The following is a 22,579-nucleotide window of genomic DNA, read 5'->3' as shown; positions in this document are numbered from 1 at the left end:
ACACCTTCATGTCATCTCCTCCCAGGGCTACTAAGGGCTGGCTGTAACTGGAACCTCAGGGTGGGAGACCTCAGGAGCAAAAAAGATTACCTCGGAGGAGAAGATGAGCTCCACTTAAACTTAAATTACCAGCTGCACACCACTTTCCAAGCAGCTTACCTGATCGAGAGAATAAAGCGTGCTTCTGAGGGCAAACATTCCCTTCCTAAAGCTCCCTGCCCCCCACTCCCCAATCTTGCCCTTTTTCTTAGACTTCTCACTTCCCCAAGTGATTATAAGAAGGTTTCTTCCTTCACCAAACTGGGACTGTTATGAAGGTCCCTAGAAAATCCAAAATCTAAGACTAGTTCCCCTTAAGCAGAAATTTTCAATCTCTGCATTTTGGGCCAGATAATTCTTTGTCATGGGGTCTGTCCTGTTCTCTACAGGATGTTTGGCAACACCCCTGGCCTCTATCCCTTAGAGGCCAGTATTACCCCTAGTTGGGATAACAAAAATGTCTGCAGACATTGTCAAAGGTCCCTGGGGGTGGGGCTGGAGGAAGAGGAGCAGTAAAACTGCCCTTGGTTGAGAATCACTACTTTAGGGATCTGGGATCTTATCAGGATAATTATAGAGAGAAGGCATTCATCCACAAGGCCCTGAAAGGCAGGGAAGGTCCCTGGCAAGAAACTGATAAAGACTTGCCTAAGAATAGGTCTATTTTTTTTTTTTTTTTTAAAGATTTTATTTATTTATTTGACAGAGATAGAGACAGCCAGCGAGAGAGGGAACACAAGCAGGGGGAGTGGGAGAGGAAGAAGCAGGCTCATAGCAGAGGAGCCTGATGTGGGGCTCGATCCCATAACGCCGGGATCACGCCCTGAGCCGAAGGCAGGCGCCTAACCGCTGTGCCACCCAGGCGCCCCAAGAATAGGTCTATTTTTATACCTGAAAATCTTGTAACAAGTAAAGGAAGGTGACTGGAGTTGGAAAGCAGGAAGGAACCCAGAAATGATCTGGTCTAACTCTCTCGTCTTACAGAAGAAGCAAACAGGGCCTCTGGAGGTGGAATAAATTGTTCAAGGCACAGAAGATGAATGGCAGACTTGAATTCAGGTGTTCCATCAGCCTGGTACTTTTCTACTGTGCCATGTCACACCGTCAATTCCTTCAATTTTCTCCCTGGCTCCCACACCACACCTCTACATTTTAGGTAAGAGATTTGGGTAGAAGAAAAAAAAGACAGAAAAAGTATACATAACAAAATGACAGCTCCGAGGATCAACATATCCTGAAGATTGCCGGCCAGGACACGACAGAGGGGTATGTCTTGGTAGGTAGGGGTCTGGTAGGGACACTGACAATGAGTGTGGCCACTTCCAGGTAAGACCAGAATCCTCCACACCTTGACACCAACACCAAAGACATATAAAGATGCCCTTCCTCCTTTCCCCACCCAGCTTGACTCAGACATCACTCAGTACCAACAATGTTTTGGCCTCCCCACTGCTTGGCCTTCTCTGATACAAACCCTCAGACAAGAGCTGAATGCAAAGCCACCTGGCTATGGACTCATAAAATGGCCTGAATGGGAGGCCTGAGACTCATGCCTGGATGGTGCTGTTGTTGCCTTCACCAGGACTCTATAAGGCCCAAGTTCCACCAGCTCTGTGATTCAGCAAGTCTCTGGATGTAGGCCCAAGCACTAGTCAATACTAGTCCCTGAAGCAGGGCACCAATGAATTTGGTTTAGGAGAAGTTCCTAAGGGTCCAGAATGAAGACCCAGTGGCTAAGCACAGCTGGCACAGAAGTACCAGCAGGTATAGGGGCGCCTGGGTGGCTCAGTTGGTTAAGCATTCGACTTAATTTCAGCTCAGGTCATGATCTCAGGGTCATGAGATCAAGCCCCACATCGGGCTCCATGATGGGTACGGAGCCTGCTTAAGATTCTCTCTCTCCCTTTCCCTCTGCCCCTCTCCACACTGCTCATGTGTGTACGTGCTCTCACTTAAAAAAAAAACCAAAAAAACAAAAGTAATACCAGCAGGTCCAAAGCAAGACTATATATACCCATACTCATATGAGAATCTGGCTGACTTGCTGCTAAATGGCAGAAAACTCACACACTAAAAAACTGCATACACATTAATTACAGCTATACAAAACCTAAATGTTTAATTTTTAAAAACCCAGAAAGATACACAGTAAGATACTAATGGGTAGTGCCAAAGAGGAGGAAATATGGCTGATCTTGTTTTTCTATTTTCCAAATTTTCTGCAGTACGATTATATTCCTTACACTATATTTTTTTCTGATATAGCTAAGTAGTTCCTACCTCAGAGATTCTGATTCAGTAATCCTGGGAATTATTATAGCCTGAAGATTATATTTATAAAAAGACACTTAGATGATTCTTTGTGGCCTGTCACTATTGGCCTTTGGGAAGCACTTGTCTAGACCCCAGTACTTTATGCTGGAATATTTAATTAGGTAACAATAGAACTCTATTATGTTCATATTTCTGATGGAAAATTCCTCTTTGGAACTCACTAGTTCCAGCATTGTTATGGATTGAGTTGAGTCCTTCTAAAACTCATGTTGAACCTTCAATGCGACTATATGCAGAGATAGGACCTTTAAGAAGGTCATTAAAGTTAAATGAGGTCATAAGAGTAGGGACCTAATCCAGTAGGATTGGATCCTTTTAAGAAGAGGAAGACACACCAGAGATTTCTTTCTTTTTTTTTTTTTTTTAAAGATTTTATTTATTTGACAGAGATAGAGACAGCCAGTGAGAGAGGGAACACAAGCAGGGGGAGTGGGAGAGGAAGAAGCAGGCTCACAGCAGAAGAGCCCGATGTGGGGCTCGATCCCAGATCGCCGGGATCACGCCCTGAGCCGAAGGTAGACGCCCAACCACTGTGCCACCCAGGCGCCCCAAGAGATTTCTGTTTCTCCACAAGAGCTCAGAGGAAAGACCAGGTGAGGACACAACAACAAGGTGTTGGTCTGCAACTCAAGGAGAGAGGGCTCGCCAGAGACCAACCCTGCTGGTACCTGGAACTTGGACTTCTAGCCTCCAGAACTGTGAGAAAATAAATTTCTACTGTTTAAGAGATCCAATCTGTGATATTTTGTTATGATAGCCCCAGCAGACTAACATAAACATTAACGAGTTTATTTCTTATCTTTGGTTTCCTGTTATATGTGAGAGGAGCAAAGTCAACACTAGGACTTGTTTAAAGTTGCACAGCCTGAGTTCAGATCCTAGCTCTATTCCCTAAGCCCAGGAGTCGAATCCAGAGGAAACACTGCTCAGATCAGAAGGGGTTTCACACAGATTCTCCCAATGTATTTCAGGATGTTTTATTTTTGGGAAAGCCCCTGATAAGAAATGTATTATGTAGAAGACATAGTAAGAAGAATTACACCATTGAAATGGGTGGGTTTGCAGGTAGGAAGTCTCTGAGTTCTGGAGAGAGGAGCACATGGCAAAGCTGGCAGGACTCCAAGCTGAGACAGGGGCTAGGAAACCACAGCTCTGTTCACCGCTTCACCCAAATATCCTACCCACCACTGATCTCAAAGGAGTTAGACGGGACAGCCACAACTTCTGAGTAACTCAACTTTGAGAAAGAAAACATAAAATAGAAATGAAGACTTACATTTGTTCCGTTTTCTTGGGCAGCTTATTCTCGTCACCTGTGAAAGAGGACCAGGAATTAAGTGTGACAAGATCACGGGACATGCAAACACTTCACAAGGAGGCTAGAATTTCTTAATTTGAAGGACATATCAAGTACTACATTTTTTTTCCTTTTAGGTTAAATACAGTACAATCACAAACACTAGCTTTTCCCAGTATCTTCCTAGACCTTCACTCCTGACACTGATTTTGACAACCCACTCAGCATCACCTCTAAACACCAGAGAAGACCTGGGGAATCTTAGGCTCTGGAATGTTTTTGCCTTTATTTTTAATTTTTTAAATTATAAGGCATAATTAAATGGGCTCAGTTCTGACTCCTTTATCTTCTCCTTAACTAGCTGACCCTTAATTATCATGCTTCTTTCAGAGTTTTGCGGCTTATAGAGCAACACCTAGGTGAAAATCTGGTTTCGGCTGTACTCTGCTCTATGGAGCAGTGCTGAGATCCTCATTCATTCTAGAGGTTCTTCTCTAGGTCTCTTTGGATGTCTGCAACTTCTGGTTACCCCAGCAAGAAGGGCAGCCCCAGTGGGCCTAACCTTTCTGGATGGCCCTGCAGCATGGAGCACTTGCTCCTGTGAATGTTCCCTTCTCCCATGGCACCTCTTCACCAGAACAGCAGGCACCTGGCTGACTCATCCACATTCTCACTGTAGCCCGTATCTCCTGCTATCCCCAAGCAGGACTTACTTATCTTTGCCTTCCCTCTGGCACCGAGCACACACTGAGCACACTCACACATGGTTACACTATATACATGTTGAGCTGATAATTATTTCTCCTGAAATACATTCTTTGAGAAATGTGTTAGGTGCACCAACTCTCCATCTGGAAGCAGACAGGGAGTTGGAGGCTTACAAAGTGGATATCATGAGCTTCTGAGGAAAGCAGTAAATTATGAGTCCATTTCTAATTCATGGGAGAAATTATTCATTAGAGAAGCTGATGAGATGACAACTTACAGGGACTTACCCAAGTAAGGAATGTGAGTAGCTCCAAAAAAGTATGTTCTTGAACAAGCAAGGGGTCCCTTTGGTGAGACGCACTGTACGACCTGGATGTCACACAAAAAAGTAAAGAAGGAGCAGGGACTTAGGTGTGTACTTTTGAAAAACGAAAATTATATAGTCAATGGAAATCAATTTTATCTCACCAACAGATGATTTATTATTTTTTAGAGGCACAGGGGGAAAGATTACCTTTAATTGTTGTTTTACCAAAAGTATTTTGTGTTGTATTTTTTTAAGATTTTACTTATTTATTTGAGAGAGAGAGAAAGTGAGAGAGAGAGCACAAGCAGGAGGAGCGGCAGGCTGAGGGAGAGGGAGAAGCAGGTTCCCGGAGGGGCGGGGAGCCTGATACAGGACTCGATCCCAGGACCCTGGGATCATGACCTGAGCTGAAGGCAGGCACTTCACCGACTAAGCCACTCAGGTGCCCCTTGTGTTGTGTTTTGAACCTTGACTATATTGTGAGGTTGCTGTTGGGTCAGCGCATGATGCTAATGAATTCACAACTTAGAAGGAAGAGAGAAAATGTGCTTGGGTTTTGACTGCCATTAATAGTCCAGAACTTTCGCACTGAGGACCTTGCGACATGACAGGGAGATGCGTGAGGGCAGCTACAAATTCAGGAAAGGAGGGTGTGCCCCAGGTTCCCACCTTCATTTGTATTTCATCTCTGTACATAGGCCTTGGAGAAGAGATTAAAAAATTCTTATTCTTCGGGTCACCTGGGTGGCTCAGTTAGTTAAGGAGCTGCCTTTGGATCAGGTCATGATCTTAGTGTCCTGGGACTGAGCCCCGCATCAGGCTCCCTGCTCAGTGAGGAGTCTGCTTCTCCCTCTCCCTCTACCTCTCTCCCCCTACTTGTGCTCTCTCATTTGCGTGCTCTCTTTCTCTCAAATAAACAAAATCTTAAAAAAAAAATTTAAACAAATAGAATTTTTTATTCTTCTTCCGTTTAGTTATTTATACAAAGATGGATACAGATGTCCTTTTCTTTTGAAAATCCAGCATCTCATCAGGATTCCCAGGATATCGGTTATAAAACACAAAAATGCTACCATAAGAACTAAAGCAAAAGAAATTAGTGCAATATATGAACGAATAGCTAAATGTGACACACATATTCATTCTACTCCAATCTTTAAGGAAGTCACAAGACCCTAAATAAAAACGCATGTACGTATTTCTATTTCTTGGTTAATAGGCATATTTCCTCAATAAAACATATTTCTTGGATTTCCAAATTTCCCCTAATTGAAAGTTTCTTTTAAAGGTGCCATTTGTTTCAAACCTGCTTCCTTAGATCATATCATAAATTTGTATAAGCGTAGATTAACATCTAATGTTTTGACACATTAAAACAAACGGGTACAACAAATTTACCTACATAACGTACAACTGCTCAGATAATCTGGATTTGCATGTTTTACATGTCACCTATTAATCTGTTAATTATTCAGAAACGGCACAGAAATGGAAGGGTAAGTATGTTACATTGAAAAAGAGATGAGTGAAGATGAAAGGTCAAAATCTAGGACCCCCCTCCCCCGACTCCAGGACCAGATCTCAGGTAAGTTCCTTGACTTCATTAAGTTTTCTGTTTATTAAATAAAGATCCCCAATTATTATAGAAAGTTGTATATAAAAAAAGTTGTACAAAGAATTTGCTAAATTAAAAAAAATAGAGCAGTTTTAGGTTTACAGAAAGAAATTAAACCCATAGACGTGTGGGGGCCCCTCTAAGACTGTGTCCTTCAGGGGTTTCCCACTCTCACTCTAGTTCATACTTAGCCTCCAGGAATTCACCAAATTATTACTTAAGTGTGGCTTCTGCTCCAGGTAAGCGGACACTGGCTGTGATTCCCTGGATTCACCTGGCTCTCTAGATCTCGGAGTGGGTTTGCCTTGAGACTTTAGTTCTTTGATGAGTCCAAGAAAAGTTGTTGGTTTTCAGTTTTTCAATTTTTTTCTTGTAAGGATAGGAGAGATGATTTCCAAGCTCTCTACATGACAGTGCTGCGAGTGGAAGTCTGCCCTGGATGTTACTTAATCTTGCAATTTAGCAGACCTCCTCTGACGCTGCTTCCCTGGGTAAACAGGGGAGCATGCTGCTTTGTTACCACCAGGTAGGAGTAAGTGAGTGTGTGTGTGTGTGCGTGTGACCATCCATGCGCGTGGGCTCCTTGTCACTGCTGGGCAAGAACAGGAGTTCAGATTCCCTAGTCTGCCTCCGCTGATGCCACCCTGGCTTGGGAGAGTGACAGACACTGTGGGTGGGTGGGTGGGGTAGCCTTGTTATGGCTGAGTGGTGGTGAAAGTCCTGACTCTCCACTGGCCTCCAATGATAGAAGGAAGAACACCTCATTACCGCTGGGTAGGGATGGACACCCAGGCTCTCCTGTGTTCTCCATTTTTTTTTTTTTAAGATTTTATTTATTTATTTGACAGAGATAGAGACAGCCAGCGAGAGAGGGAACACAAGCAGGGGGAGTGGGAGAGGAAGAAGCAGGCTCCCAGCGGAGAAGCCTGATGTGGGGCTCGATCCCACAACGCCGGGATCACGCCCTGAGCCGAAGGCAGACGCTTAACCACTGTGCCACCCAGGCGCCCCTCCTGTGTTCTCCATTGATACTGCAGGGGAAGGAGGGTTCACTGGTGCCCAGTGGATGAAAGCTATGGCTCCTTAATGGGCCTTCTCTAACATTAATCCTAACAGGGGTTGGGATAAGACAATGGCGTTCCATTGCAGCCTGGCAAGGTAGACATACATCTAGGTTCTTCACTTAGCCCTTACTGGTAGGGGTGGATAGAGAGGCAGTTTTTTTCTGAGGGGTTTGGCTAGAGTAGAATAGCTATTGTCTAAAAGTTTTCTGTCTCACTAGGCTGTCCCCTTCCTAGTCCTTCTGCCAGAGACAGCAGGCTTTTCATGTCTGTGCCTATTGGCATTTCTGGGTTGTCATTTTCTCCAGTATCCAGTCTGGGGTATATAGGCAAAAAGGAACCCCAGAAAACTCACTGCCATTTTGTCCCTTTGGTTCTAAGCTCCTCAGCCAGCCTGTCTTCTACCTTCCAGAGTCTTCCCATGTTTGTTTTACATATAATGTCCAGGGTTTTTAGTTGTACTCAATAGAAGGAATTGGAAAAAGTATGTCTACTCCATCTTCCCAGAAGCAGAAATCAGCTAAGCTCCTTTAGTTTTAACATATATAGTCAACACATAAGATTACACAAAGAACCCTATGTCATTTGGCATTTCCTGAGTATTCCCAGGATGCTCTGGTGGGTTAAAACGAGGTCTGAGCTCTCCTGTTACAGGGCAGTAAGATCCTCACAGCATATCCATTCGAGTAGCCCTACATTTCTGACCAGCTTGGAGGCAGAGAGATTTAGTCCATGAGAGATTCAGTCCAGAGAGATTTAGGTTTCATGTTCCCCAATCAAAACTAAAAAATAGTACCTACCTCTCCAGCTTTCCTGATTGTCAGGAACATTTTGAAAATACTTAAATTTCCATAGCCTTTTACAATCACTAGAGTCACATATTTCAGTCTAATGTCTCCTTGAAAAGAATGTAGCAGACAATTTACCACCAAATGCAAAAGTCTTCTCCCTGGCACCCTCAATAAAAGAACAGTGATCCTCAAAGTTTATGTCCTGAAATGTAACAGTCAAGACATATCAAACCTAGTAGGCTTGGAATGAGTCTATTTGCAAGTTAATTTAAAATTCTTACTCTACTGACAATATTATTACAACAACTTAAAGAGTGTGGTCTGAGAAAGTATTTTTTAAGCTTTCTCCTTCAAATATTTAAAAACTAACAATGATGTTTTCAAATTATACCTAGTACTTATATAAAAATACAGTCAGTTTGCAATCACTCCTTTCACTCCAAAACAACTTCAAGTTCAAGATTAAATCAATACGTGAACTGGAAAGGTGCCCCTTATCCTCCCCTCCTCCCTATTTAATAAATTAAGCTCCAGGTGGTCAAGCCACTCACCATGTGTTTGGCAAAGCTCCCATTGGGACCAGTGCTGCGTACCAGATGCCCTTCAGAAGGGAAGTTAAAGTTGCCAGCATTCAGATTTTCTCGTGTGGAGTGATTACCGAAGAGAACGAATGGCTGCCTATTAGGGCTGGAATGGCAAACCAAAAATGTGATTAGAAAAGAAAGTCCTAGCTAGGGCAACTCCCTAGTGAGTGGGTTCTTGGGGTTTTCAGAGTGGTGTCCTGCAGTCTGAGCAAAGTGGTCAATACAGTCCCCCTAACACTCCTTGCTTGCTGGGAAGTGATGCCAGATGTCTCTGAGTCCTCCTACTGACCCATAGGGATCATTTAGGGACATAACTAAATTCAAGCCAGGTTTGTATTTTCAGCTTGTTCTACTTCTTAAGGAGAAAGTTCTGTAGGTCTGCTGTACATGATGCAGAGATGGAGCAAGGTTCTAGTTTCATATAATAGCATTTTAATAGAAATAAAAATTTTAAAGGATGACAGCAGTTGTGATACTCAGACTATAGGCAGACAACAGAGGCATTAACTATTCCGGAGTAGCTTTTAGGATGGGAGGAGGAGAGCAGGGTTGCAAATATCTCACTACTACACCCACCTGCCCTGCATGCATTCCCTTCTTCTGTCTCCTCTCTTAGTTAGACTTGTCTATTTTAGTTTATTGCTGTCACTTTATGCTCACTTCTCAGCCCACTTCAGTTGACCCCTCAGTCATTTCACTCCAATTACTCCTGCAAAAGTCACCAAGTGACTTTCACATAGCAAATAGCAAATCCAATGGATAGGCTTCAGCCTGCCCTTCCTTGGTCTCTCAGAAGCACCTGACACCCACTCCCCACAAGACCTGTTGCGTCTCAGTTTCCCTTGTCAGCCATTCTCCTCCTCTATCTGCCTCTGAATATTCCTAGGGTTTTACTTTCAGCTGTCTGCCTCTCCTCTCCTCTTTCATGATCTACCCCCCTGTTCCCCTTTAGTTCTTGCAGTAAATAAATGGCATCATCATCCACCCAGGAACTGAACCAGACCTGAGACGCCCCCTTAGGCCTTCTTGACTTCTCTTGCCCCTTACCTTCTAAATCCAATCAACCACCCATGTTTCACTCCTATTTGTCCATTTTCCTCAATCCACATGGTCACAAGCCTAGTCCATGCTGCCATCATTTTTTCCTCAGACAACTGCAATGCTTCCTACAGTGACCCTGCTTTCACTCTTGCTCTCCTACAATCTATTCTCCACAGTTCAGAGAGGACAACCTTTCATACATGGAAAACCTTTAATGCCTTTATGTTATTTTCAGGAGAAGGACTGAAATCTTCCACAGGGCCAAAGAAGACTTGCATGGTTTGGTCTGGCCAACTTCTTTGGCTCCATGGAAGGCCACTCTCCCCCAACTCTTATATCCCACCAAATCTATCTTCTTTTATGTCCCTTATGCTCTCATCTCAGGATGTTTTTCTGCCTTAATCATCTTTTTTTTTTTTTTTAAGATTTTATTTTTAAGTAATCTCTATACCCAATGTGGGGCTCAAACCCAAAACCTTGAGATCAAGAATTGCACGTTTCACTGACTGAGCCAACCAGGCGCCCACCCCCCTCCCTTAATTATCTTTACTCATCATTCAGATCTCCCCTCAGAGAAGCCATGCTCTCCAGCTATGGTCTTCACAATGCCAAATTCTTTTCTCCTTCATGGCACCAATCAGAGTCTGTAATTATATTATTTTGTGAAGTTGCTTGATTGTCTTATTTCTCTACCACACTATACACTCCATAAGGGCAGAAACCATGACTGCTGTTTTTTTTTTTTTTTTTTTTTCCAAGTAATCTCTATGTCCGACATGGGGCTCAAACTACGACCCCGAGATCAAGAGTCAAATACTCTACTGACTGAGCCAGCTCAGCACCCCCATGACTGGTTTACTTTTTAATCACATATTTCTTGCTTAGTATGTCATATGTTCTCAACAAATAGTACCTAAAGGATACTTTTAAAAGATACTTTCTGCTATGGACTGAATGTCTGTCACCCCACAAAATTGAATGTCTGTCACCCCACAAAATTCATATGTTAAAATCCTAACCCCCAAAGTGATGGTATTAGGAGGTAGAGCCTTTGGGAGGTGATTAAGTCATTAGGGCAGATCCCACATGAATGGGATTATAAAAAAGCCTCTTATAAAAGAGGCTTCTGAGAGATCCCTTGCCCTTTTTGCTATGTAAGTTTGGTTATAGTGAAGGGGGCCCTCATCAGACATCGGATGGGACAGTGCCATGATCTTGGACTTCCCAGCCTCCAGAACTTTCGGAAATAAATGTTTTTTGTTTATAAGCCACGCAGTTTATGGTATTTTTGTCACGGCAGCTAAAACAGATAAAGACAGTTTCCTTTATCCTGTACCCTTTCCTTAAATTGCCCTTAGTGTGTGTCATGTGGAAAATTCTTTACATTTCTTGCATTATTCTTAAAAATACCTCCTTAAGTTTCAGGCAAACAGGTGCTCTTAAAAGTAAACATGACTCTGATTTTTCTTCTGAAGCTTAATTCAAGGTAAATGACTCTTCAGGCAGAAAAAGATGACCCTGAGCCCCAGCCATGACAATTTGTCTCACTTTAGATTGGATTGGAATTAGGGAAGAAAAGAGAGGAAAAATCTACTCTCATCTATTCATCAGAGGAACCATCCCTAGATGGGCCCTCCAGATCACCATGACAAGAGAGGTGCTAAAGGAAATACTTCAAAAAAACAAATGCAGCAACCCTGATGCTCCCTGTCTTCCTGGGGCTGGACCTTTATGCCTGAGCCCTCTGACTCCCCACAAGATGCTGTTGATCCCTGCTTAGCCCTTGGACATTCTGCTTCCTAGTTTTTCTGAGGGTAGGGATGGAATATAATATTCTTTAGATTTCTACAAGCTACAATGTTTTAAAAGCTAGTTTACTATAAAACTGTATTTAAAAAAAAAAAAAAAAATATATATATATATGTATGGGGCGCCTAGGTGGCTCAGTCGGTTAAGCATCACCCTTTGACTCAGGCCATGATCTCAGGGCCCTGGGATTGAGTCCCGCATTGGGCCCCACATCAGACTCCCTGATCAGTGGTGAGCACTACTTTTCCCTTTCCCTCTGCTTCTGTCCCCCACTTGTGCGCATGCTCTCTCAAATAAATAATATCTTTAAAAAATACATACATACATATATATACATATATACATATGTATATATGTATATATATGTATATAAATACAAAAACAGTAAATGGACAATTTTTCAGGGTATGAATTTCTTACCCTGTGATGACTAAAGTCAATTTGTATTTTCCTGACTCTACCTCCTGGACTTAGATGCTCCCTCACAACCACCCACCTCGCCAATCCCATTTTCTCTATCACCACTCACCTTTCTTCCCCAAGAAACTTACCTGTTTTCAGTTATATGGCTGGAGATCATTCCATGACTGAAGTAACTTCTGAATGGCTACAAAAGAAGCCAACATTGTATATATTAAGATCATAATTTTATAAAACAATCACAAATCCCCTCATATATGTACATATGTATGTATGTAGGTATAGCGAGTGTGTGTGTGTGCATGCGTGTGAGAGAGAGAGGGAGAGAGAGATATGTTTATAGATTACTATAAGAACATGGAAGGACATGTGGTAGAAAGCAACATGAATTTTGGGGACAGGTAGCAAAGAAAAAACAGCAAAAGAAATAAAGACAAAAGGCTACAAAAGAAAAAGGAAGGTAAAGAAAAGAAATTCTTGTTAAGTTTTATAATTTTTAATTACTGAAAGAAAATTGAACCAATCATCATCTACGGTCCAAGTTACTAATCATGTAGGTCTTTTCCTTCTATTAAAAATTTGTTTTTCTACATTTCTAATAAAGGAATACATATTAATTCTAACACACTAATTATTTATTTGTTTATTTATTTATTTGAGAGTGAGAGCACACAAGAGCAGGGGGAGGGGCAAAGGGAGAGAGAACCATGCAGGGCTTAATCCCAGGACCCTGAGATGTTGACCTAAGCCAAAGGTAGCCGCTCAACCGAATGAGCCACCCAGGCACCCCCTAACATACTAATTTAAAGTCAGCATTGAGAAAGAATCCATAGAACTCAGAAGTTTCCCAGGAAACCACAGAAGTACTTCTCAGCCTTAGTGTGTATAGTACTAGGCTAAATATTAACCTGAAATTGATATGCAGAGTCTATGTCAAAAGGGTTCAAAATTCCAAAAGGTAATTTTAATCCACTTAAATAACATCTACTATTCTCCCCAAACTCTGATTATGTAAGTAATATATACTTATTTTAGAATTTAATAAAAGCCACCTACAATCTCTAACAACTGTTAACATTCTGGTATATTTTCTTCCTACTTTCCTCCTATGGTACATCCATGGTATATGGTTGTACCAAAGCCTATAAATAGCCCTCTATTCTTGGAAATTTATATTGCTACTAACCCTCTTACATTATGAGTAATACTGTAATAAACAACTTTTTATAAATTTTACTTGCAGCTCTGATTATTTCCTTAAAGCAGATCTGGAAATGAAATTACAGGGTAAAAAGGCAGAACTATATTGCCAAACTGTTTTTCAAAAAAGTTTAATCTGGGACACCTGGGTGGCTCAGATGGTTAAGCACCTGACTTCAGCTCGGGTCATGATCCCAGAGTCCTGGGATTGAGTCCCACATCAGGCTCCTTGTTCAGCGGGGAACCTGCTTCTCCCTCTCCTACTCCGCCCACTTGTGTTCCCTCTCCCACTCCCCCTGCTGTGTTCCCTCTCTCACTCTCTCTCTGTCAAATAAATAAATAAAATCTTAAAAAAGAAAAAAAGAAAAAAGGTATCTCATTGCTGTTTTATTATACATTCCTTTGATTTCTAATGAAGTAGAGTATTTCAGATATATTCAATGGCCATCTGGATTTCCCTTTGGTAATTAACTGTTTACTTATATCTTCTGGATGTTCATCAATTGGAGTTTTGGTGTTCACAGATCTTACTGACCTGTAAAAACTCTTTATATATTAAAATAGCTAAATTTTACTGAGGGTTTACCATGTGAACTGTGATAAACACTTAAATGCATTATTTCAAGTAATCTTAATAACCTACGAGGTTCCTTCGATTACTCACCTGCCCAGTTTAGTTAATGATACTGTACTAACATGAAAATGGGGAAAAAACCATATGAAAATAAAATATAAAGTGGCCTTCAAACATGAAAAAGTGTTCAAGCTTACTCATAATTAGAAAAATTCCATTTCTTATCTATGAGACTGTGAAAAATTAAAAAGTGTGACAATACATCCTGTTGGTGAGACTGTGGTGAAACAGGCACTCTCATACACAGCTGGTGGGAATGCAAATTGGTCAACCCTTTTGAAGAGAAATCTGGCAATAGCTAACACAACTGTGCTTACCTTTTGACCCAGCAATCACATTACTAGGTATACAAACCTCCAGCAATTTGAAAATACATTAAGCACAAAGTTATTTACTATGGCACTGTTTGCAATGGCAGAATATTGAAAACAACCTAAACAAGCATACATAAGAGAATGGTTGAATAAATTAAGATAAATCCACACAATGGAGTACTATGAATCATAAAGAATGAGGAAGATCTCAATGAACTAACTTGGAGAAAGCTTGAGGATATATTCTTATTGAGGGAAAAAAGCAAAGTGGAAATGACTATATGTATCTTGCTCTTCAATGAAAGAAACAAGAGAAAATACGCATGTATCTGCTTATTTGTGCAAAAGAAAAAAAGGATAAATCAGAAATGAAGAGATTTGTTACCTACTGGTAGTGGAGTAAGTGGAAAATGGTGAAGAAAGAGAGGGAATGAGAAGGTGGTAGGAAACAAGAAGTAACATGTCATAGAATATACTATTTCGAGTATCTTTTTACTCTTGGAACCATAGTAATGAGAGAAGAAAAAAGAATCCAGAAAACTGAAAAGGGCATCAGTGAGATGTGGGACTACTTCAAGTGGCCTAATACAGAGGTAATTAGAGTCTCTGAGAAAAAGGTGGACAGAAAAAATATCTGAACAAATAATGGCCAAAAACTTTCCAAACTTGATGAAAACTATATAAATCCACAGATCCAAGAAGCTTAACAAAAGCCAAGCACGAGAAATATGAAGAAACTACTCAAAACTAGTAATAAAAGAGAGAATCGTAAAAGCTGCCAGAAGAAAAAAGAAAAAGACCAGATATGTACAGAGGAACAACGATAAAGAATAAAACTAAAGATGAACATTAAAGATAAAGAGGAGAACATCACACACAATGAAAGGCAGAAGACAGTGGAACAGCATCTTCCAGGTACTGAAAGGAAAAACTGTCAACCAAGAATTCTATACATGGCAAAACTGTCTTTCAAAAATGAAAGTGAAATAAAGATATTTTTTCAGACATATGAAAGCTGGAAGAACTCATCATCAGATTTGCACCATGAAAAATATTAATGGACATTTCTTAGGGAGAAGGAAATCATCCTAAATGGAAATCTGGATCTACACAAAGGAATGAAGAGCACTGAGAACAGTAACTACAGTAACTACAGTAAAAAATACATAAATTTTTAAAAATTCTTTAAATCTTTTAAAAAAGTATTTAAAAGGATTAAAACAAGATTAGAAAAAGAGAATTAAAAAAGAAACTTGACTGTTCAAACAAAAACAATAGCAATGTATTGGTGGGGTTTATAACATGTAAAAGTGAGATGCATGACAACAAAGATCAGCACCAACTCCAGAGGTCAGAAGTCAGTGCAGCACAGGAGAGCTGAGCACTGGGAGTGCAAGCCCAAGGTAGGCTCACGTGTAAGCTCAAGATTGCTGTTCCGATCCTCCCTGTTGACTAACTCTGGGGACTGGCCTATGCCCTGGGTCTTGATTTAGATACCTTAGTTTACTCACAGAGTGCGTCTTACACTGACTCTAGTAACTTCACCATTGTTTGCCTGGAAAGAAAGCTTACCCAGGGGTTCAACCGAGGAAAGGAGAACTACTCACATGTGGAGAATTATTTCTAGGCTTATTAACTAGTGCCCAATAGCATTCCTTGCCAACAGAGGTACCACCACACTCTAAAATGAGTATCTTTCTTGTATAGAAGCTGGCACAGAAAAAAAAAAAAAAAAACCCCAAAACAACTTCTTTATAGAGGTTGGTAGGTTGGCATGGGGGCTAAAAACTTCTTTACAGCACAAAAAAAGCTTAAGGAAATAATAACCAAAACATTAGGATTGGTAGTGTTGTATTCTGAAAAAATTAACAAAACTAAAACAGAAACAATAAATAAGTTAATCAATTTTTTCTCTTTGACCCTTTCCTTACATACCTCACCCGCCTGAGATTCAGAAAGTTCCAGCAGGAAAGGAATTTCTGTATCAAAATTAGCAAAGAAGCTAGTCCACTGATGTTCAAAAGCCACCAAATCCTAGGAAGAAAATGAAAAGGATGGTCATATTAAGAGGTACTTTAGAAAACCAGAATCATGAAACTGCATCAGATATCAAAATACCAGACCAGTTAAATATATTTCATTTTATTATTTTTTTAAAGATTTTATTTATTTATTTGACAGAGAGAGAGAGACTGCCAGCGAGAGACGGAATACAAGCAGGGGGAGAGGAAGAAGCAGGCTTCCCGTGGAAGAGCCTGACGTGGGGCTCGATCCCAGAACTCCAGGATCATGCCCTGAGCTGAAGGCAGATGCTTAATGACTGAGCCACCCAGGCGCCCCCAAATATATTTTAAAAGTTAACAGCAAACTACAGATACATGTTATCACATAGATGAACCTCAAAAACAAGCGAAAGAGGCCAGATATAAATGACCACCTGGTATATGCTTCATTCATATGAAATATCCAGAAAAGGCAAATCTATAGAGACAGAAAGCAGATTAGTGGTTTGAATGAGGCCAGGTAGGAATAGAGATTGACTACAAGTTAACACAAGGGCATTTGGGGGCTTGATGAAAATGTTCTAAAATTAGATGGTGGTGATGGTTGTACAATTTCATTAAAAATTTCACTAAAAATTACTGAATTGTACACTTAAAATGGGTGAATTTTATGGTATATAAATTATATTCTAATAAAGTTGTTTAGAAAGAGGACAGTAATATCCACCCAGCGCCTTACTTTAGCAATCTTTATTGGAGAGAGGGACCTATTTATGAGGCACCTAAAAGACAGTACATCCAGTGACAAAAGGTAGTCACATCAGTGAAGCTTTAAGGACAAGTCAGATGACCTTAGTTAGAAGTTGGGTGGCGCCCCAGTGGCCCATAGCCCTCTCCTCCCTCGCACCCTCCCCGAGTGGTAGTGGGAGAACTGCAGAACTCTGTGCCTTTCCCAGTTGACTCTCCTCTTCGTGCAACCTCTCTCCCTCCCCCATCCCAGCTACTTTTCAGCCTCCTCTCTGAATTCATTCCTGTTCCCAATCACTAGACATTGCTTTGTGCTTCTGGCTTTCCTTTAAAACATCATCAGTTAACCAAAACACATCAGCTATGAGTTGCTTAAGATACTCAAATAACATCTTTGTCTTAATTCTTTTTTAAAAAAGACTATTTATTTGTCAGAGAGCGAGAGAGAGCACAAGCGGGGGAAGCAGTAGGCAGAGGGAAAAGCAGGTTCCCTGCTGAGCAAGGAGTGTGATGTGGAACTCAATTCTGGGACCATGGGATCATGACCTGAGCCCAAGGCAGATGTCTAACTGACTGAGCCACCCAGGCGTCCCTCTTTGTCTTATTTTGAAATTGCTGATAATTTGTACTCAGATAAGTTATCTTTACTGTCCATCTCACACAATGTGTTTGTATTTTGGGCACTGGCCTAGTGCCTTGCTCAGAGCAGGCATTCTGTTTGCTGCACTAAAACTGACTGGATCTATGTTCTCCTTCATTCTCTCCCAGTTGATAAACAAGTACTCAGACCTATGCGCTCTGTGTTACCCATGTACTGACTCTACCTCTGGCCCTAGGCATAAAGCACAATGGACTTCTACTGGGAATACTTACTCTAAACAACATTCTTAACTAATGGCTCTGCTGCTTGCTGCCCAGATGATCTACATTTTATTTATAGATAGATACAGATGTGTGTGTGTATACATATCTAAAATTATTTTCAGTAATCATGTGGGTGACAATGCTGATATTGTTTCCTATGTATGTTTTATATATAATGTGGGACAAAAAATCAGGTGTATGTATATATGTATATACATATGGAGAGAGACAGATACACACACACAGAATTTCCTAGCTGTACCCACTGAAAAGGTCTAGGAACAATGACCAAACCAATACCAGTGAGCATTCCTAGCACCTAGACTGCTGTGTTGAAATACAATTCCCCACTCAAAGAAACCAGAACTTAAGAGAAATGACTGATTCCAGATCTGGGACAGGAAATGTGTAAGATAATCCAGGAATATCCTGTCATAGTATATGGCAAGGAAGTTATCAAGGACTATTGGGATTGTGTGGGTTTTTTTAAAGATTTTATTTACTTATTTAACAGAGAGAGAGACAGCCAGAGAGAGAGGGAACACAAGGAAGGGGAGTGGGAGAGGAAGAAGCAGGCTCCCAGCGGAGGAGCCTGATGCGGGGCTCCATCCCAGAACGACAGGATCATGCCCTGAGCCGAAGGCAGATGCTTAACGACTGAGCCACCCAGGCGCCCCTGGGATTGTGTTAGAACAATCTGTGACCAACTTGAAGTAAGCCACTGCCCAAAGCTGGAACAATGTAAACATTAGTAAAGATGATATATACTCCAATGGGCAGAAACATCAATTATGTTTAAATCTCTGAGTTCAGAATGAGACATATTAAAAAGAACTAATAGGTTACTTTTGGAAAATGGCTGGGGGCCAACTTTACTTTTAAAATTGATAAATAAAAGCAAGTTCAAACAATTATCCTGCTCTTCCCACATGGACTCTACCACTGCATAACCAAATAGCAAGTTGAATATTTCTCTTTAGAGAATATAATTGAAGAAGGAATTACAAAATTGGAATACTACCATTTTACAATGGTGAATAAAGAATTTAATTAATGAATTAAAGATCTAAGGATTGAATATCAATGACTGCTCACACACAAAAAAGAAAATCAATTAGGTATATGTACTTTTTTTTTAAAAGATTTTATTTATTTATTTGACAGAGAGAGAGACAGCCAGTGAGAGAGGGAACACAAGCAGGGGGAGTGGGAGAGGAGGAAGCAGGCTCCCAGTGGAGGAGCCTGATGTGGGGCTCGATCCCAGAACGCCAGGATCACGCCCTGAGCCGAAGGCAGACGCTTAATGACCGCGCCACCCAGGCGCCCCAGTATATGTACTTCTTATAAAGAATACAACACCCTCTCAGAAGTAGTTTTCCCTCCCAAAATCAATCAGAACACTGATTAAAACTCTAGATTCAACTACTAATAGTAAGGAAACACAGAACACAGGGGAAAATATTAAACTACATGATAGGAATGAGATCTACAAATCCCACTGAGGACAACATTAAGACAAATGATCTGGTTTCCTTAATAAATAGATAGTAAGTAAGGAGTGGGGACAAAGAGATGGAGGAGGAACCTGTAGATTAAAAGAAACCTAGACAGACAGACAGACACACACACACACACACAAGCAAAGTTAAACTATGTTTTTTTGGAAGTACATTTTGATGAAAAAATTGCAACGAAAAGTAAGGAGGTCATTGCCATAGAATTCATGATAGTGTTATTCTTGAGGGCGTAGGAAAGAGCTAATGAGCTAAAAGCACTCACATTGCTTCTGGGGTGGCAAGATTCTGTTGCTTTGCTTTATAATGACTCATTAAGCTATATATTAATTTAATGCTCTTTTCTGAATCTTTAAAAACAGATGCACAAGTAATATATTCACTACAGAAAACTCAGAAAATATAGAACAAAAATCAGTTAACATTTTGGAAAATATCCTCATTCTATTTTTACAGAAGTATCTTACATACACACACACACACACACACACACACACACACACACACACACACAAATATGTGCATACTTGTAACCGGTAACCTACAATTACCTGGGTCAGACTGCCCTGCCATACCACCTCTGTGCTGTGGCCCTGTAAACCAGACCTTCTGCGTTTGGGATTCTGACCTGCTGCTATCGGGCCCAATCAGTGCCCCTGATCCAGGATCCAACATAGTCTGTGTGTTTTGGGGAATACATGAAAAAAGATGGGCACTCTGTTCCAAAAAATTCCCTGAGGATGTATCACTACTAATTACAGAATAAGGTAGAATGAATCATTAAATACTGCTTTCAGTTCCATGCTATGAGTGAAATGAAAGATGTGATGAATTCTCATACTAAAAATAACTAGCATTATATATGAAATGTCCATACAAATATACATATACACACAGTCTTAAGACGTCCTGACATCCTTGCATTTCTCTATGCCCACTTTATAGATAAGGAAACTGGGGTACTGAAGAGTAAAGTGACCTGCCTGAGGACGTAATACTAAAGAGCAGCAGAAGTGGAAATATATTGACGTAAGAGATACCCCGAGCCTGTTTTTTCCACCAGACACACTATTCTCCAACTTTTCCCTAATACAAATGGTGCACTCATGGAAATAGATATCGTGTATGTAGGTGGAACTGGTCAGTTGCATCTCATGATGAAGAAGGGAAAGTTTATCTGCACAGACTTTGAAGCCAAATCCAGAAGACAGGCTCAGATAGATATCAAGGTCAGATAAGCAGAAAAGGTCTGAACACCCCAAGAACCATGCCAATGTGCCTTGGATCTTGGCTGGTAGGGAAGGATACTGAACTTTAGACAGAACTCTTGGCCCTAGGCTGGCATCCAGCTCTCTGGTGGCTCAAAGTCCATATTCATTGCACCACCAGCAAGCTGAGCTGGCTCAAGGACGAGGCAAGGTGAAAGCAAGCACGTTTAAAAGTTGTTCTCAATGTTCAAAAGGAGATGATTCTGAGGCTTTCTGTGTATTTCTGGGGTTTCCAGACAGGTTCCTTCCCCGTGGCTAGAATGCTCATACCACCTCCTCCTGTCTGGAAAAATCTCTGATTACCATACATGACTCCTTTGGGAAGCAATCCGGAGCAATTCGAGGCAGAGTTATTTTCCTTACCCTCTATGTTCCACTGCAATTACAGCAGTTACTAAAGTACACTGCTATTATTTGTCTAAAAGCCCATTAAACAGCATGAGAGGGGGCCAGGTCTACCTGTTTCTGCGACTTTAGCATAAGCACAGTATCCAAGAAATAGCAGGGATCAAGGGCTATGTATTTGTTTAATAAACCATCAAGCAGGGGCCCCTGGGTAGCTCAGTCGGTTGAGCATCTGACTCTTGATTTCAGCTCAGATCACGATTTCAGGGTTGTGAGATTGAGCCCTGCATCAGGCTCTGCGCTGAGCATGGAGCCTGCTTAAGATTCTCTCCCTCTCCTCTGCCCCTACCCCCCACTCCTGCCCTCTCTCTCTCAATAAACAAACAAACAAACAAGCAAAAAACCCCAAAGGCACTATATTGACTGAAAAGGGGGGAAAAAGGATCAACTTCAATATTTCAAAGTATTTTTAAGAATTACATAATGCAATAAAAATGGGAAAATGAAAATAAAATAATATAAATGACCAATAAGACTACCCCTGGGGTTTCTAAGACATAGAAACCACAAATTGTTTTACAAAGATGGAAATAACTTTTACTTTGCCAACATATTTTGAACTTCTATATAAAATCCAATTCTAAAACATGATCTTAAATGACAGTATAATGGGCCACTGAATAATTTATTTAATCTACTTCCTACTGTTGGACATTTACTTTGTCTTCAGTTTTTATTAACAGTTTTTATAAACAATATTTCAGTGAACATCCTTCACTGGCATCTTTAATTATTTTCTTGAGATAAATTACTGGACTGAAATGGCTGGATAGCGATGCCAAATGTTCATTCCAGACAGGCATTTCACGTATTCCACTGAAGGCCTCACTCTTACTCTTTGGTAACTGGCAACTCTACTCTCAGCCTTTAACAAATATCTAGCATTTTAATAGATGAAAAAGTAGCACCTCCTTGTAGTTTAATTAGTGTATCTGTGAGTACAGGTGCAGTTCATCTATAAGAAGTATTTCATGGAAAAAATAATCGATAAAATAAAAAAAATACTTCTCAGAGGAGTCTGCACTCTCTCTCCATGGGATCTGACCAGGTAGCATGGAGCTGTAGGTTTTCCCGCCATCAAAGAGCCGCTAGCAGTGACTGACCAGTGGGAATTAATTTAAAGCCTAGATGTCAATTCTGGCTTAAGATTACAAGTCTTGGCAAAGGGGAAATAGATGTGAGCAGAGTAAGTATTTGGATGGTGGACAGAAAGAGGGTTTTAGAGCAGTTTGGAGGCTATGAAACAACTCAGAGAAGGGAGAAGAAAATAAGGCAAATTTTAAAAAAGTAATACGGGTACGAATTGCTCCCTTTTCAGTAATTTTTCTAGAGACACAAATAAAGACTAGAATTGCATTTTAAATACTTTTGGTTGCTGGATTTGAATTTTATTAACATTTGTAGACTCACCACAAGAGATCCCTGCACAAGTTTATGGTCATTTTTATGCATGTTTATAGTAATTTTTATCCCATGTGGGGTTCAATGAGCTTCATGGATTTGTGGATTGATTTATTTCATCAACTTGGAAAGTTCTTGGACATTATCAACTCAGATTTCCTGCTGCATTTTCTCTCTACTTTCCTTCTGGGACTCCAACTATACTATGTTAGATCATTTGACA

General features: G+C 40.7%; 1 protein-coding gene across 1 annotated transcript in view; it reads right to left on the bottom strand.

Moving 5' to 3' along the window:
- The window catches only part of DNAAF9 (dynein axonemal assembly factor 9), a 125,136-nt gene that overhangs the window by 67,665 nt on the left and 34,892 nt on the right, over positions 1-22,579 (bottom strand). Inside the window, exons 8-12 of the mRNA XM_040638055.1 lie at positions 16,090-16,188; positions 12,138-12,193; positions 8,704-8,839; positions 4,666-4,747; positions 3,650-3,686 (exon numbers count right to left, since the gene is read on the bottom strand). Coding sequence (XP_040493989.1) covers positions 3,650-3,686; positions 4,666-4,747; positions 8,704-8,839; positions 12,138-12,193; positions 16,090-16,188 — 410 coding nt within the window. The remainder of the gene's footprint in view (positions 1-3,649; positions 3,687-4,665; positions 4,748-8,703; positions 8,840-12,137; positions 12,194-16,089; positions 16,189-22,579) is intronic.

This window comes from Ursus maritimus, unplaced genomic scaffold, assembly GCF_017311325.1.
Source record: "Ursus maritimus isolate PB19 unplaced genomic scaffold, ASM1731132v1 scaffold_22, whole genome shotgun sequence".
NCBI classification, from domain to species: domain Eukaryota; kingdom Metazoa; phylum Chordata; class Mammalia; order Carnivora; family Ursidae; genus Ursus; species Ursus maritimus.
This window is presented reverse-complemented; position numbering and strand designations above follow the sequence as displayed.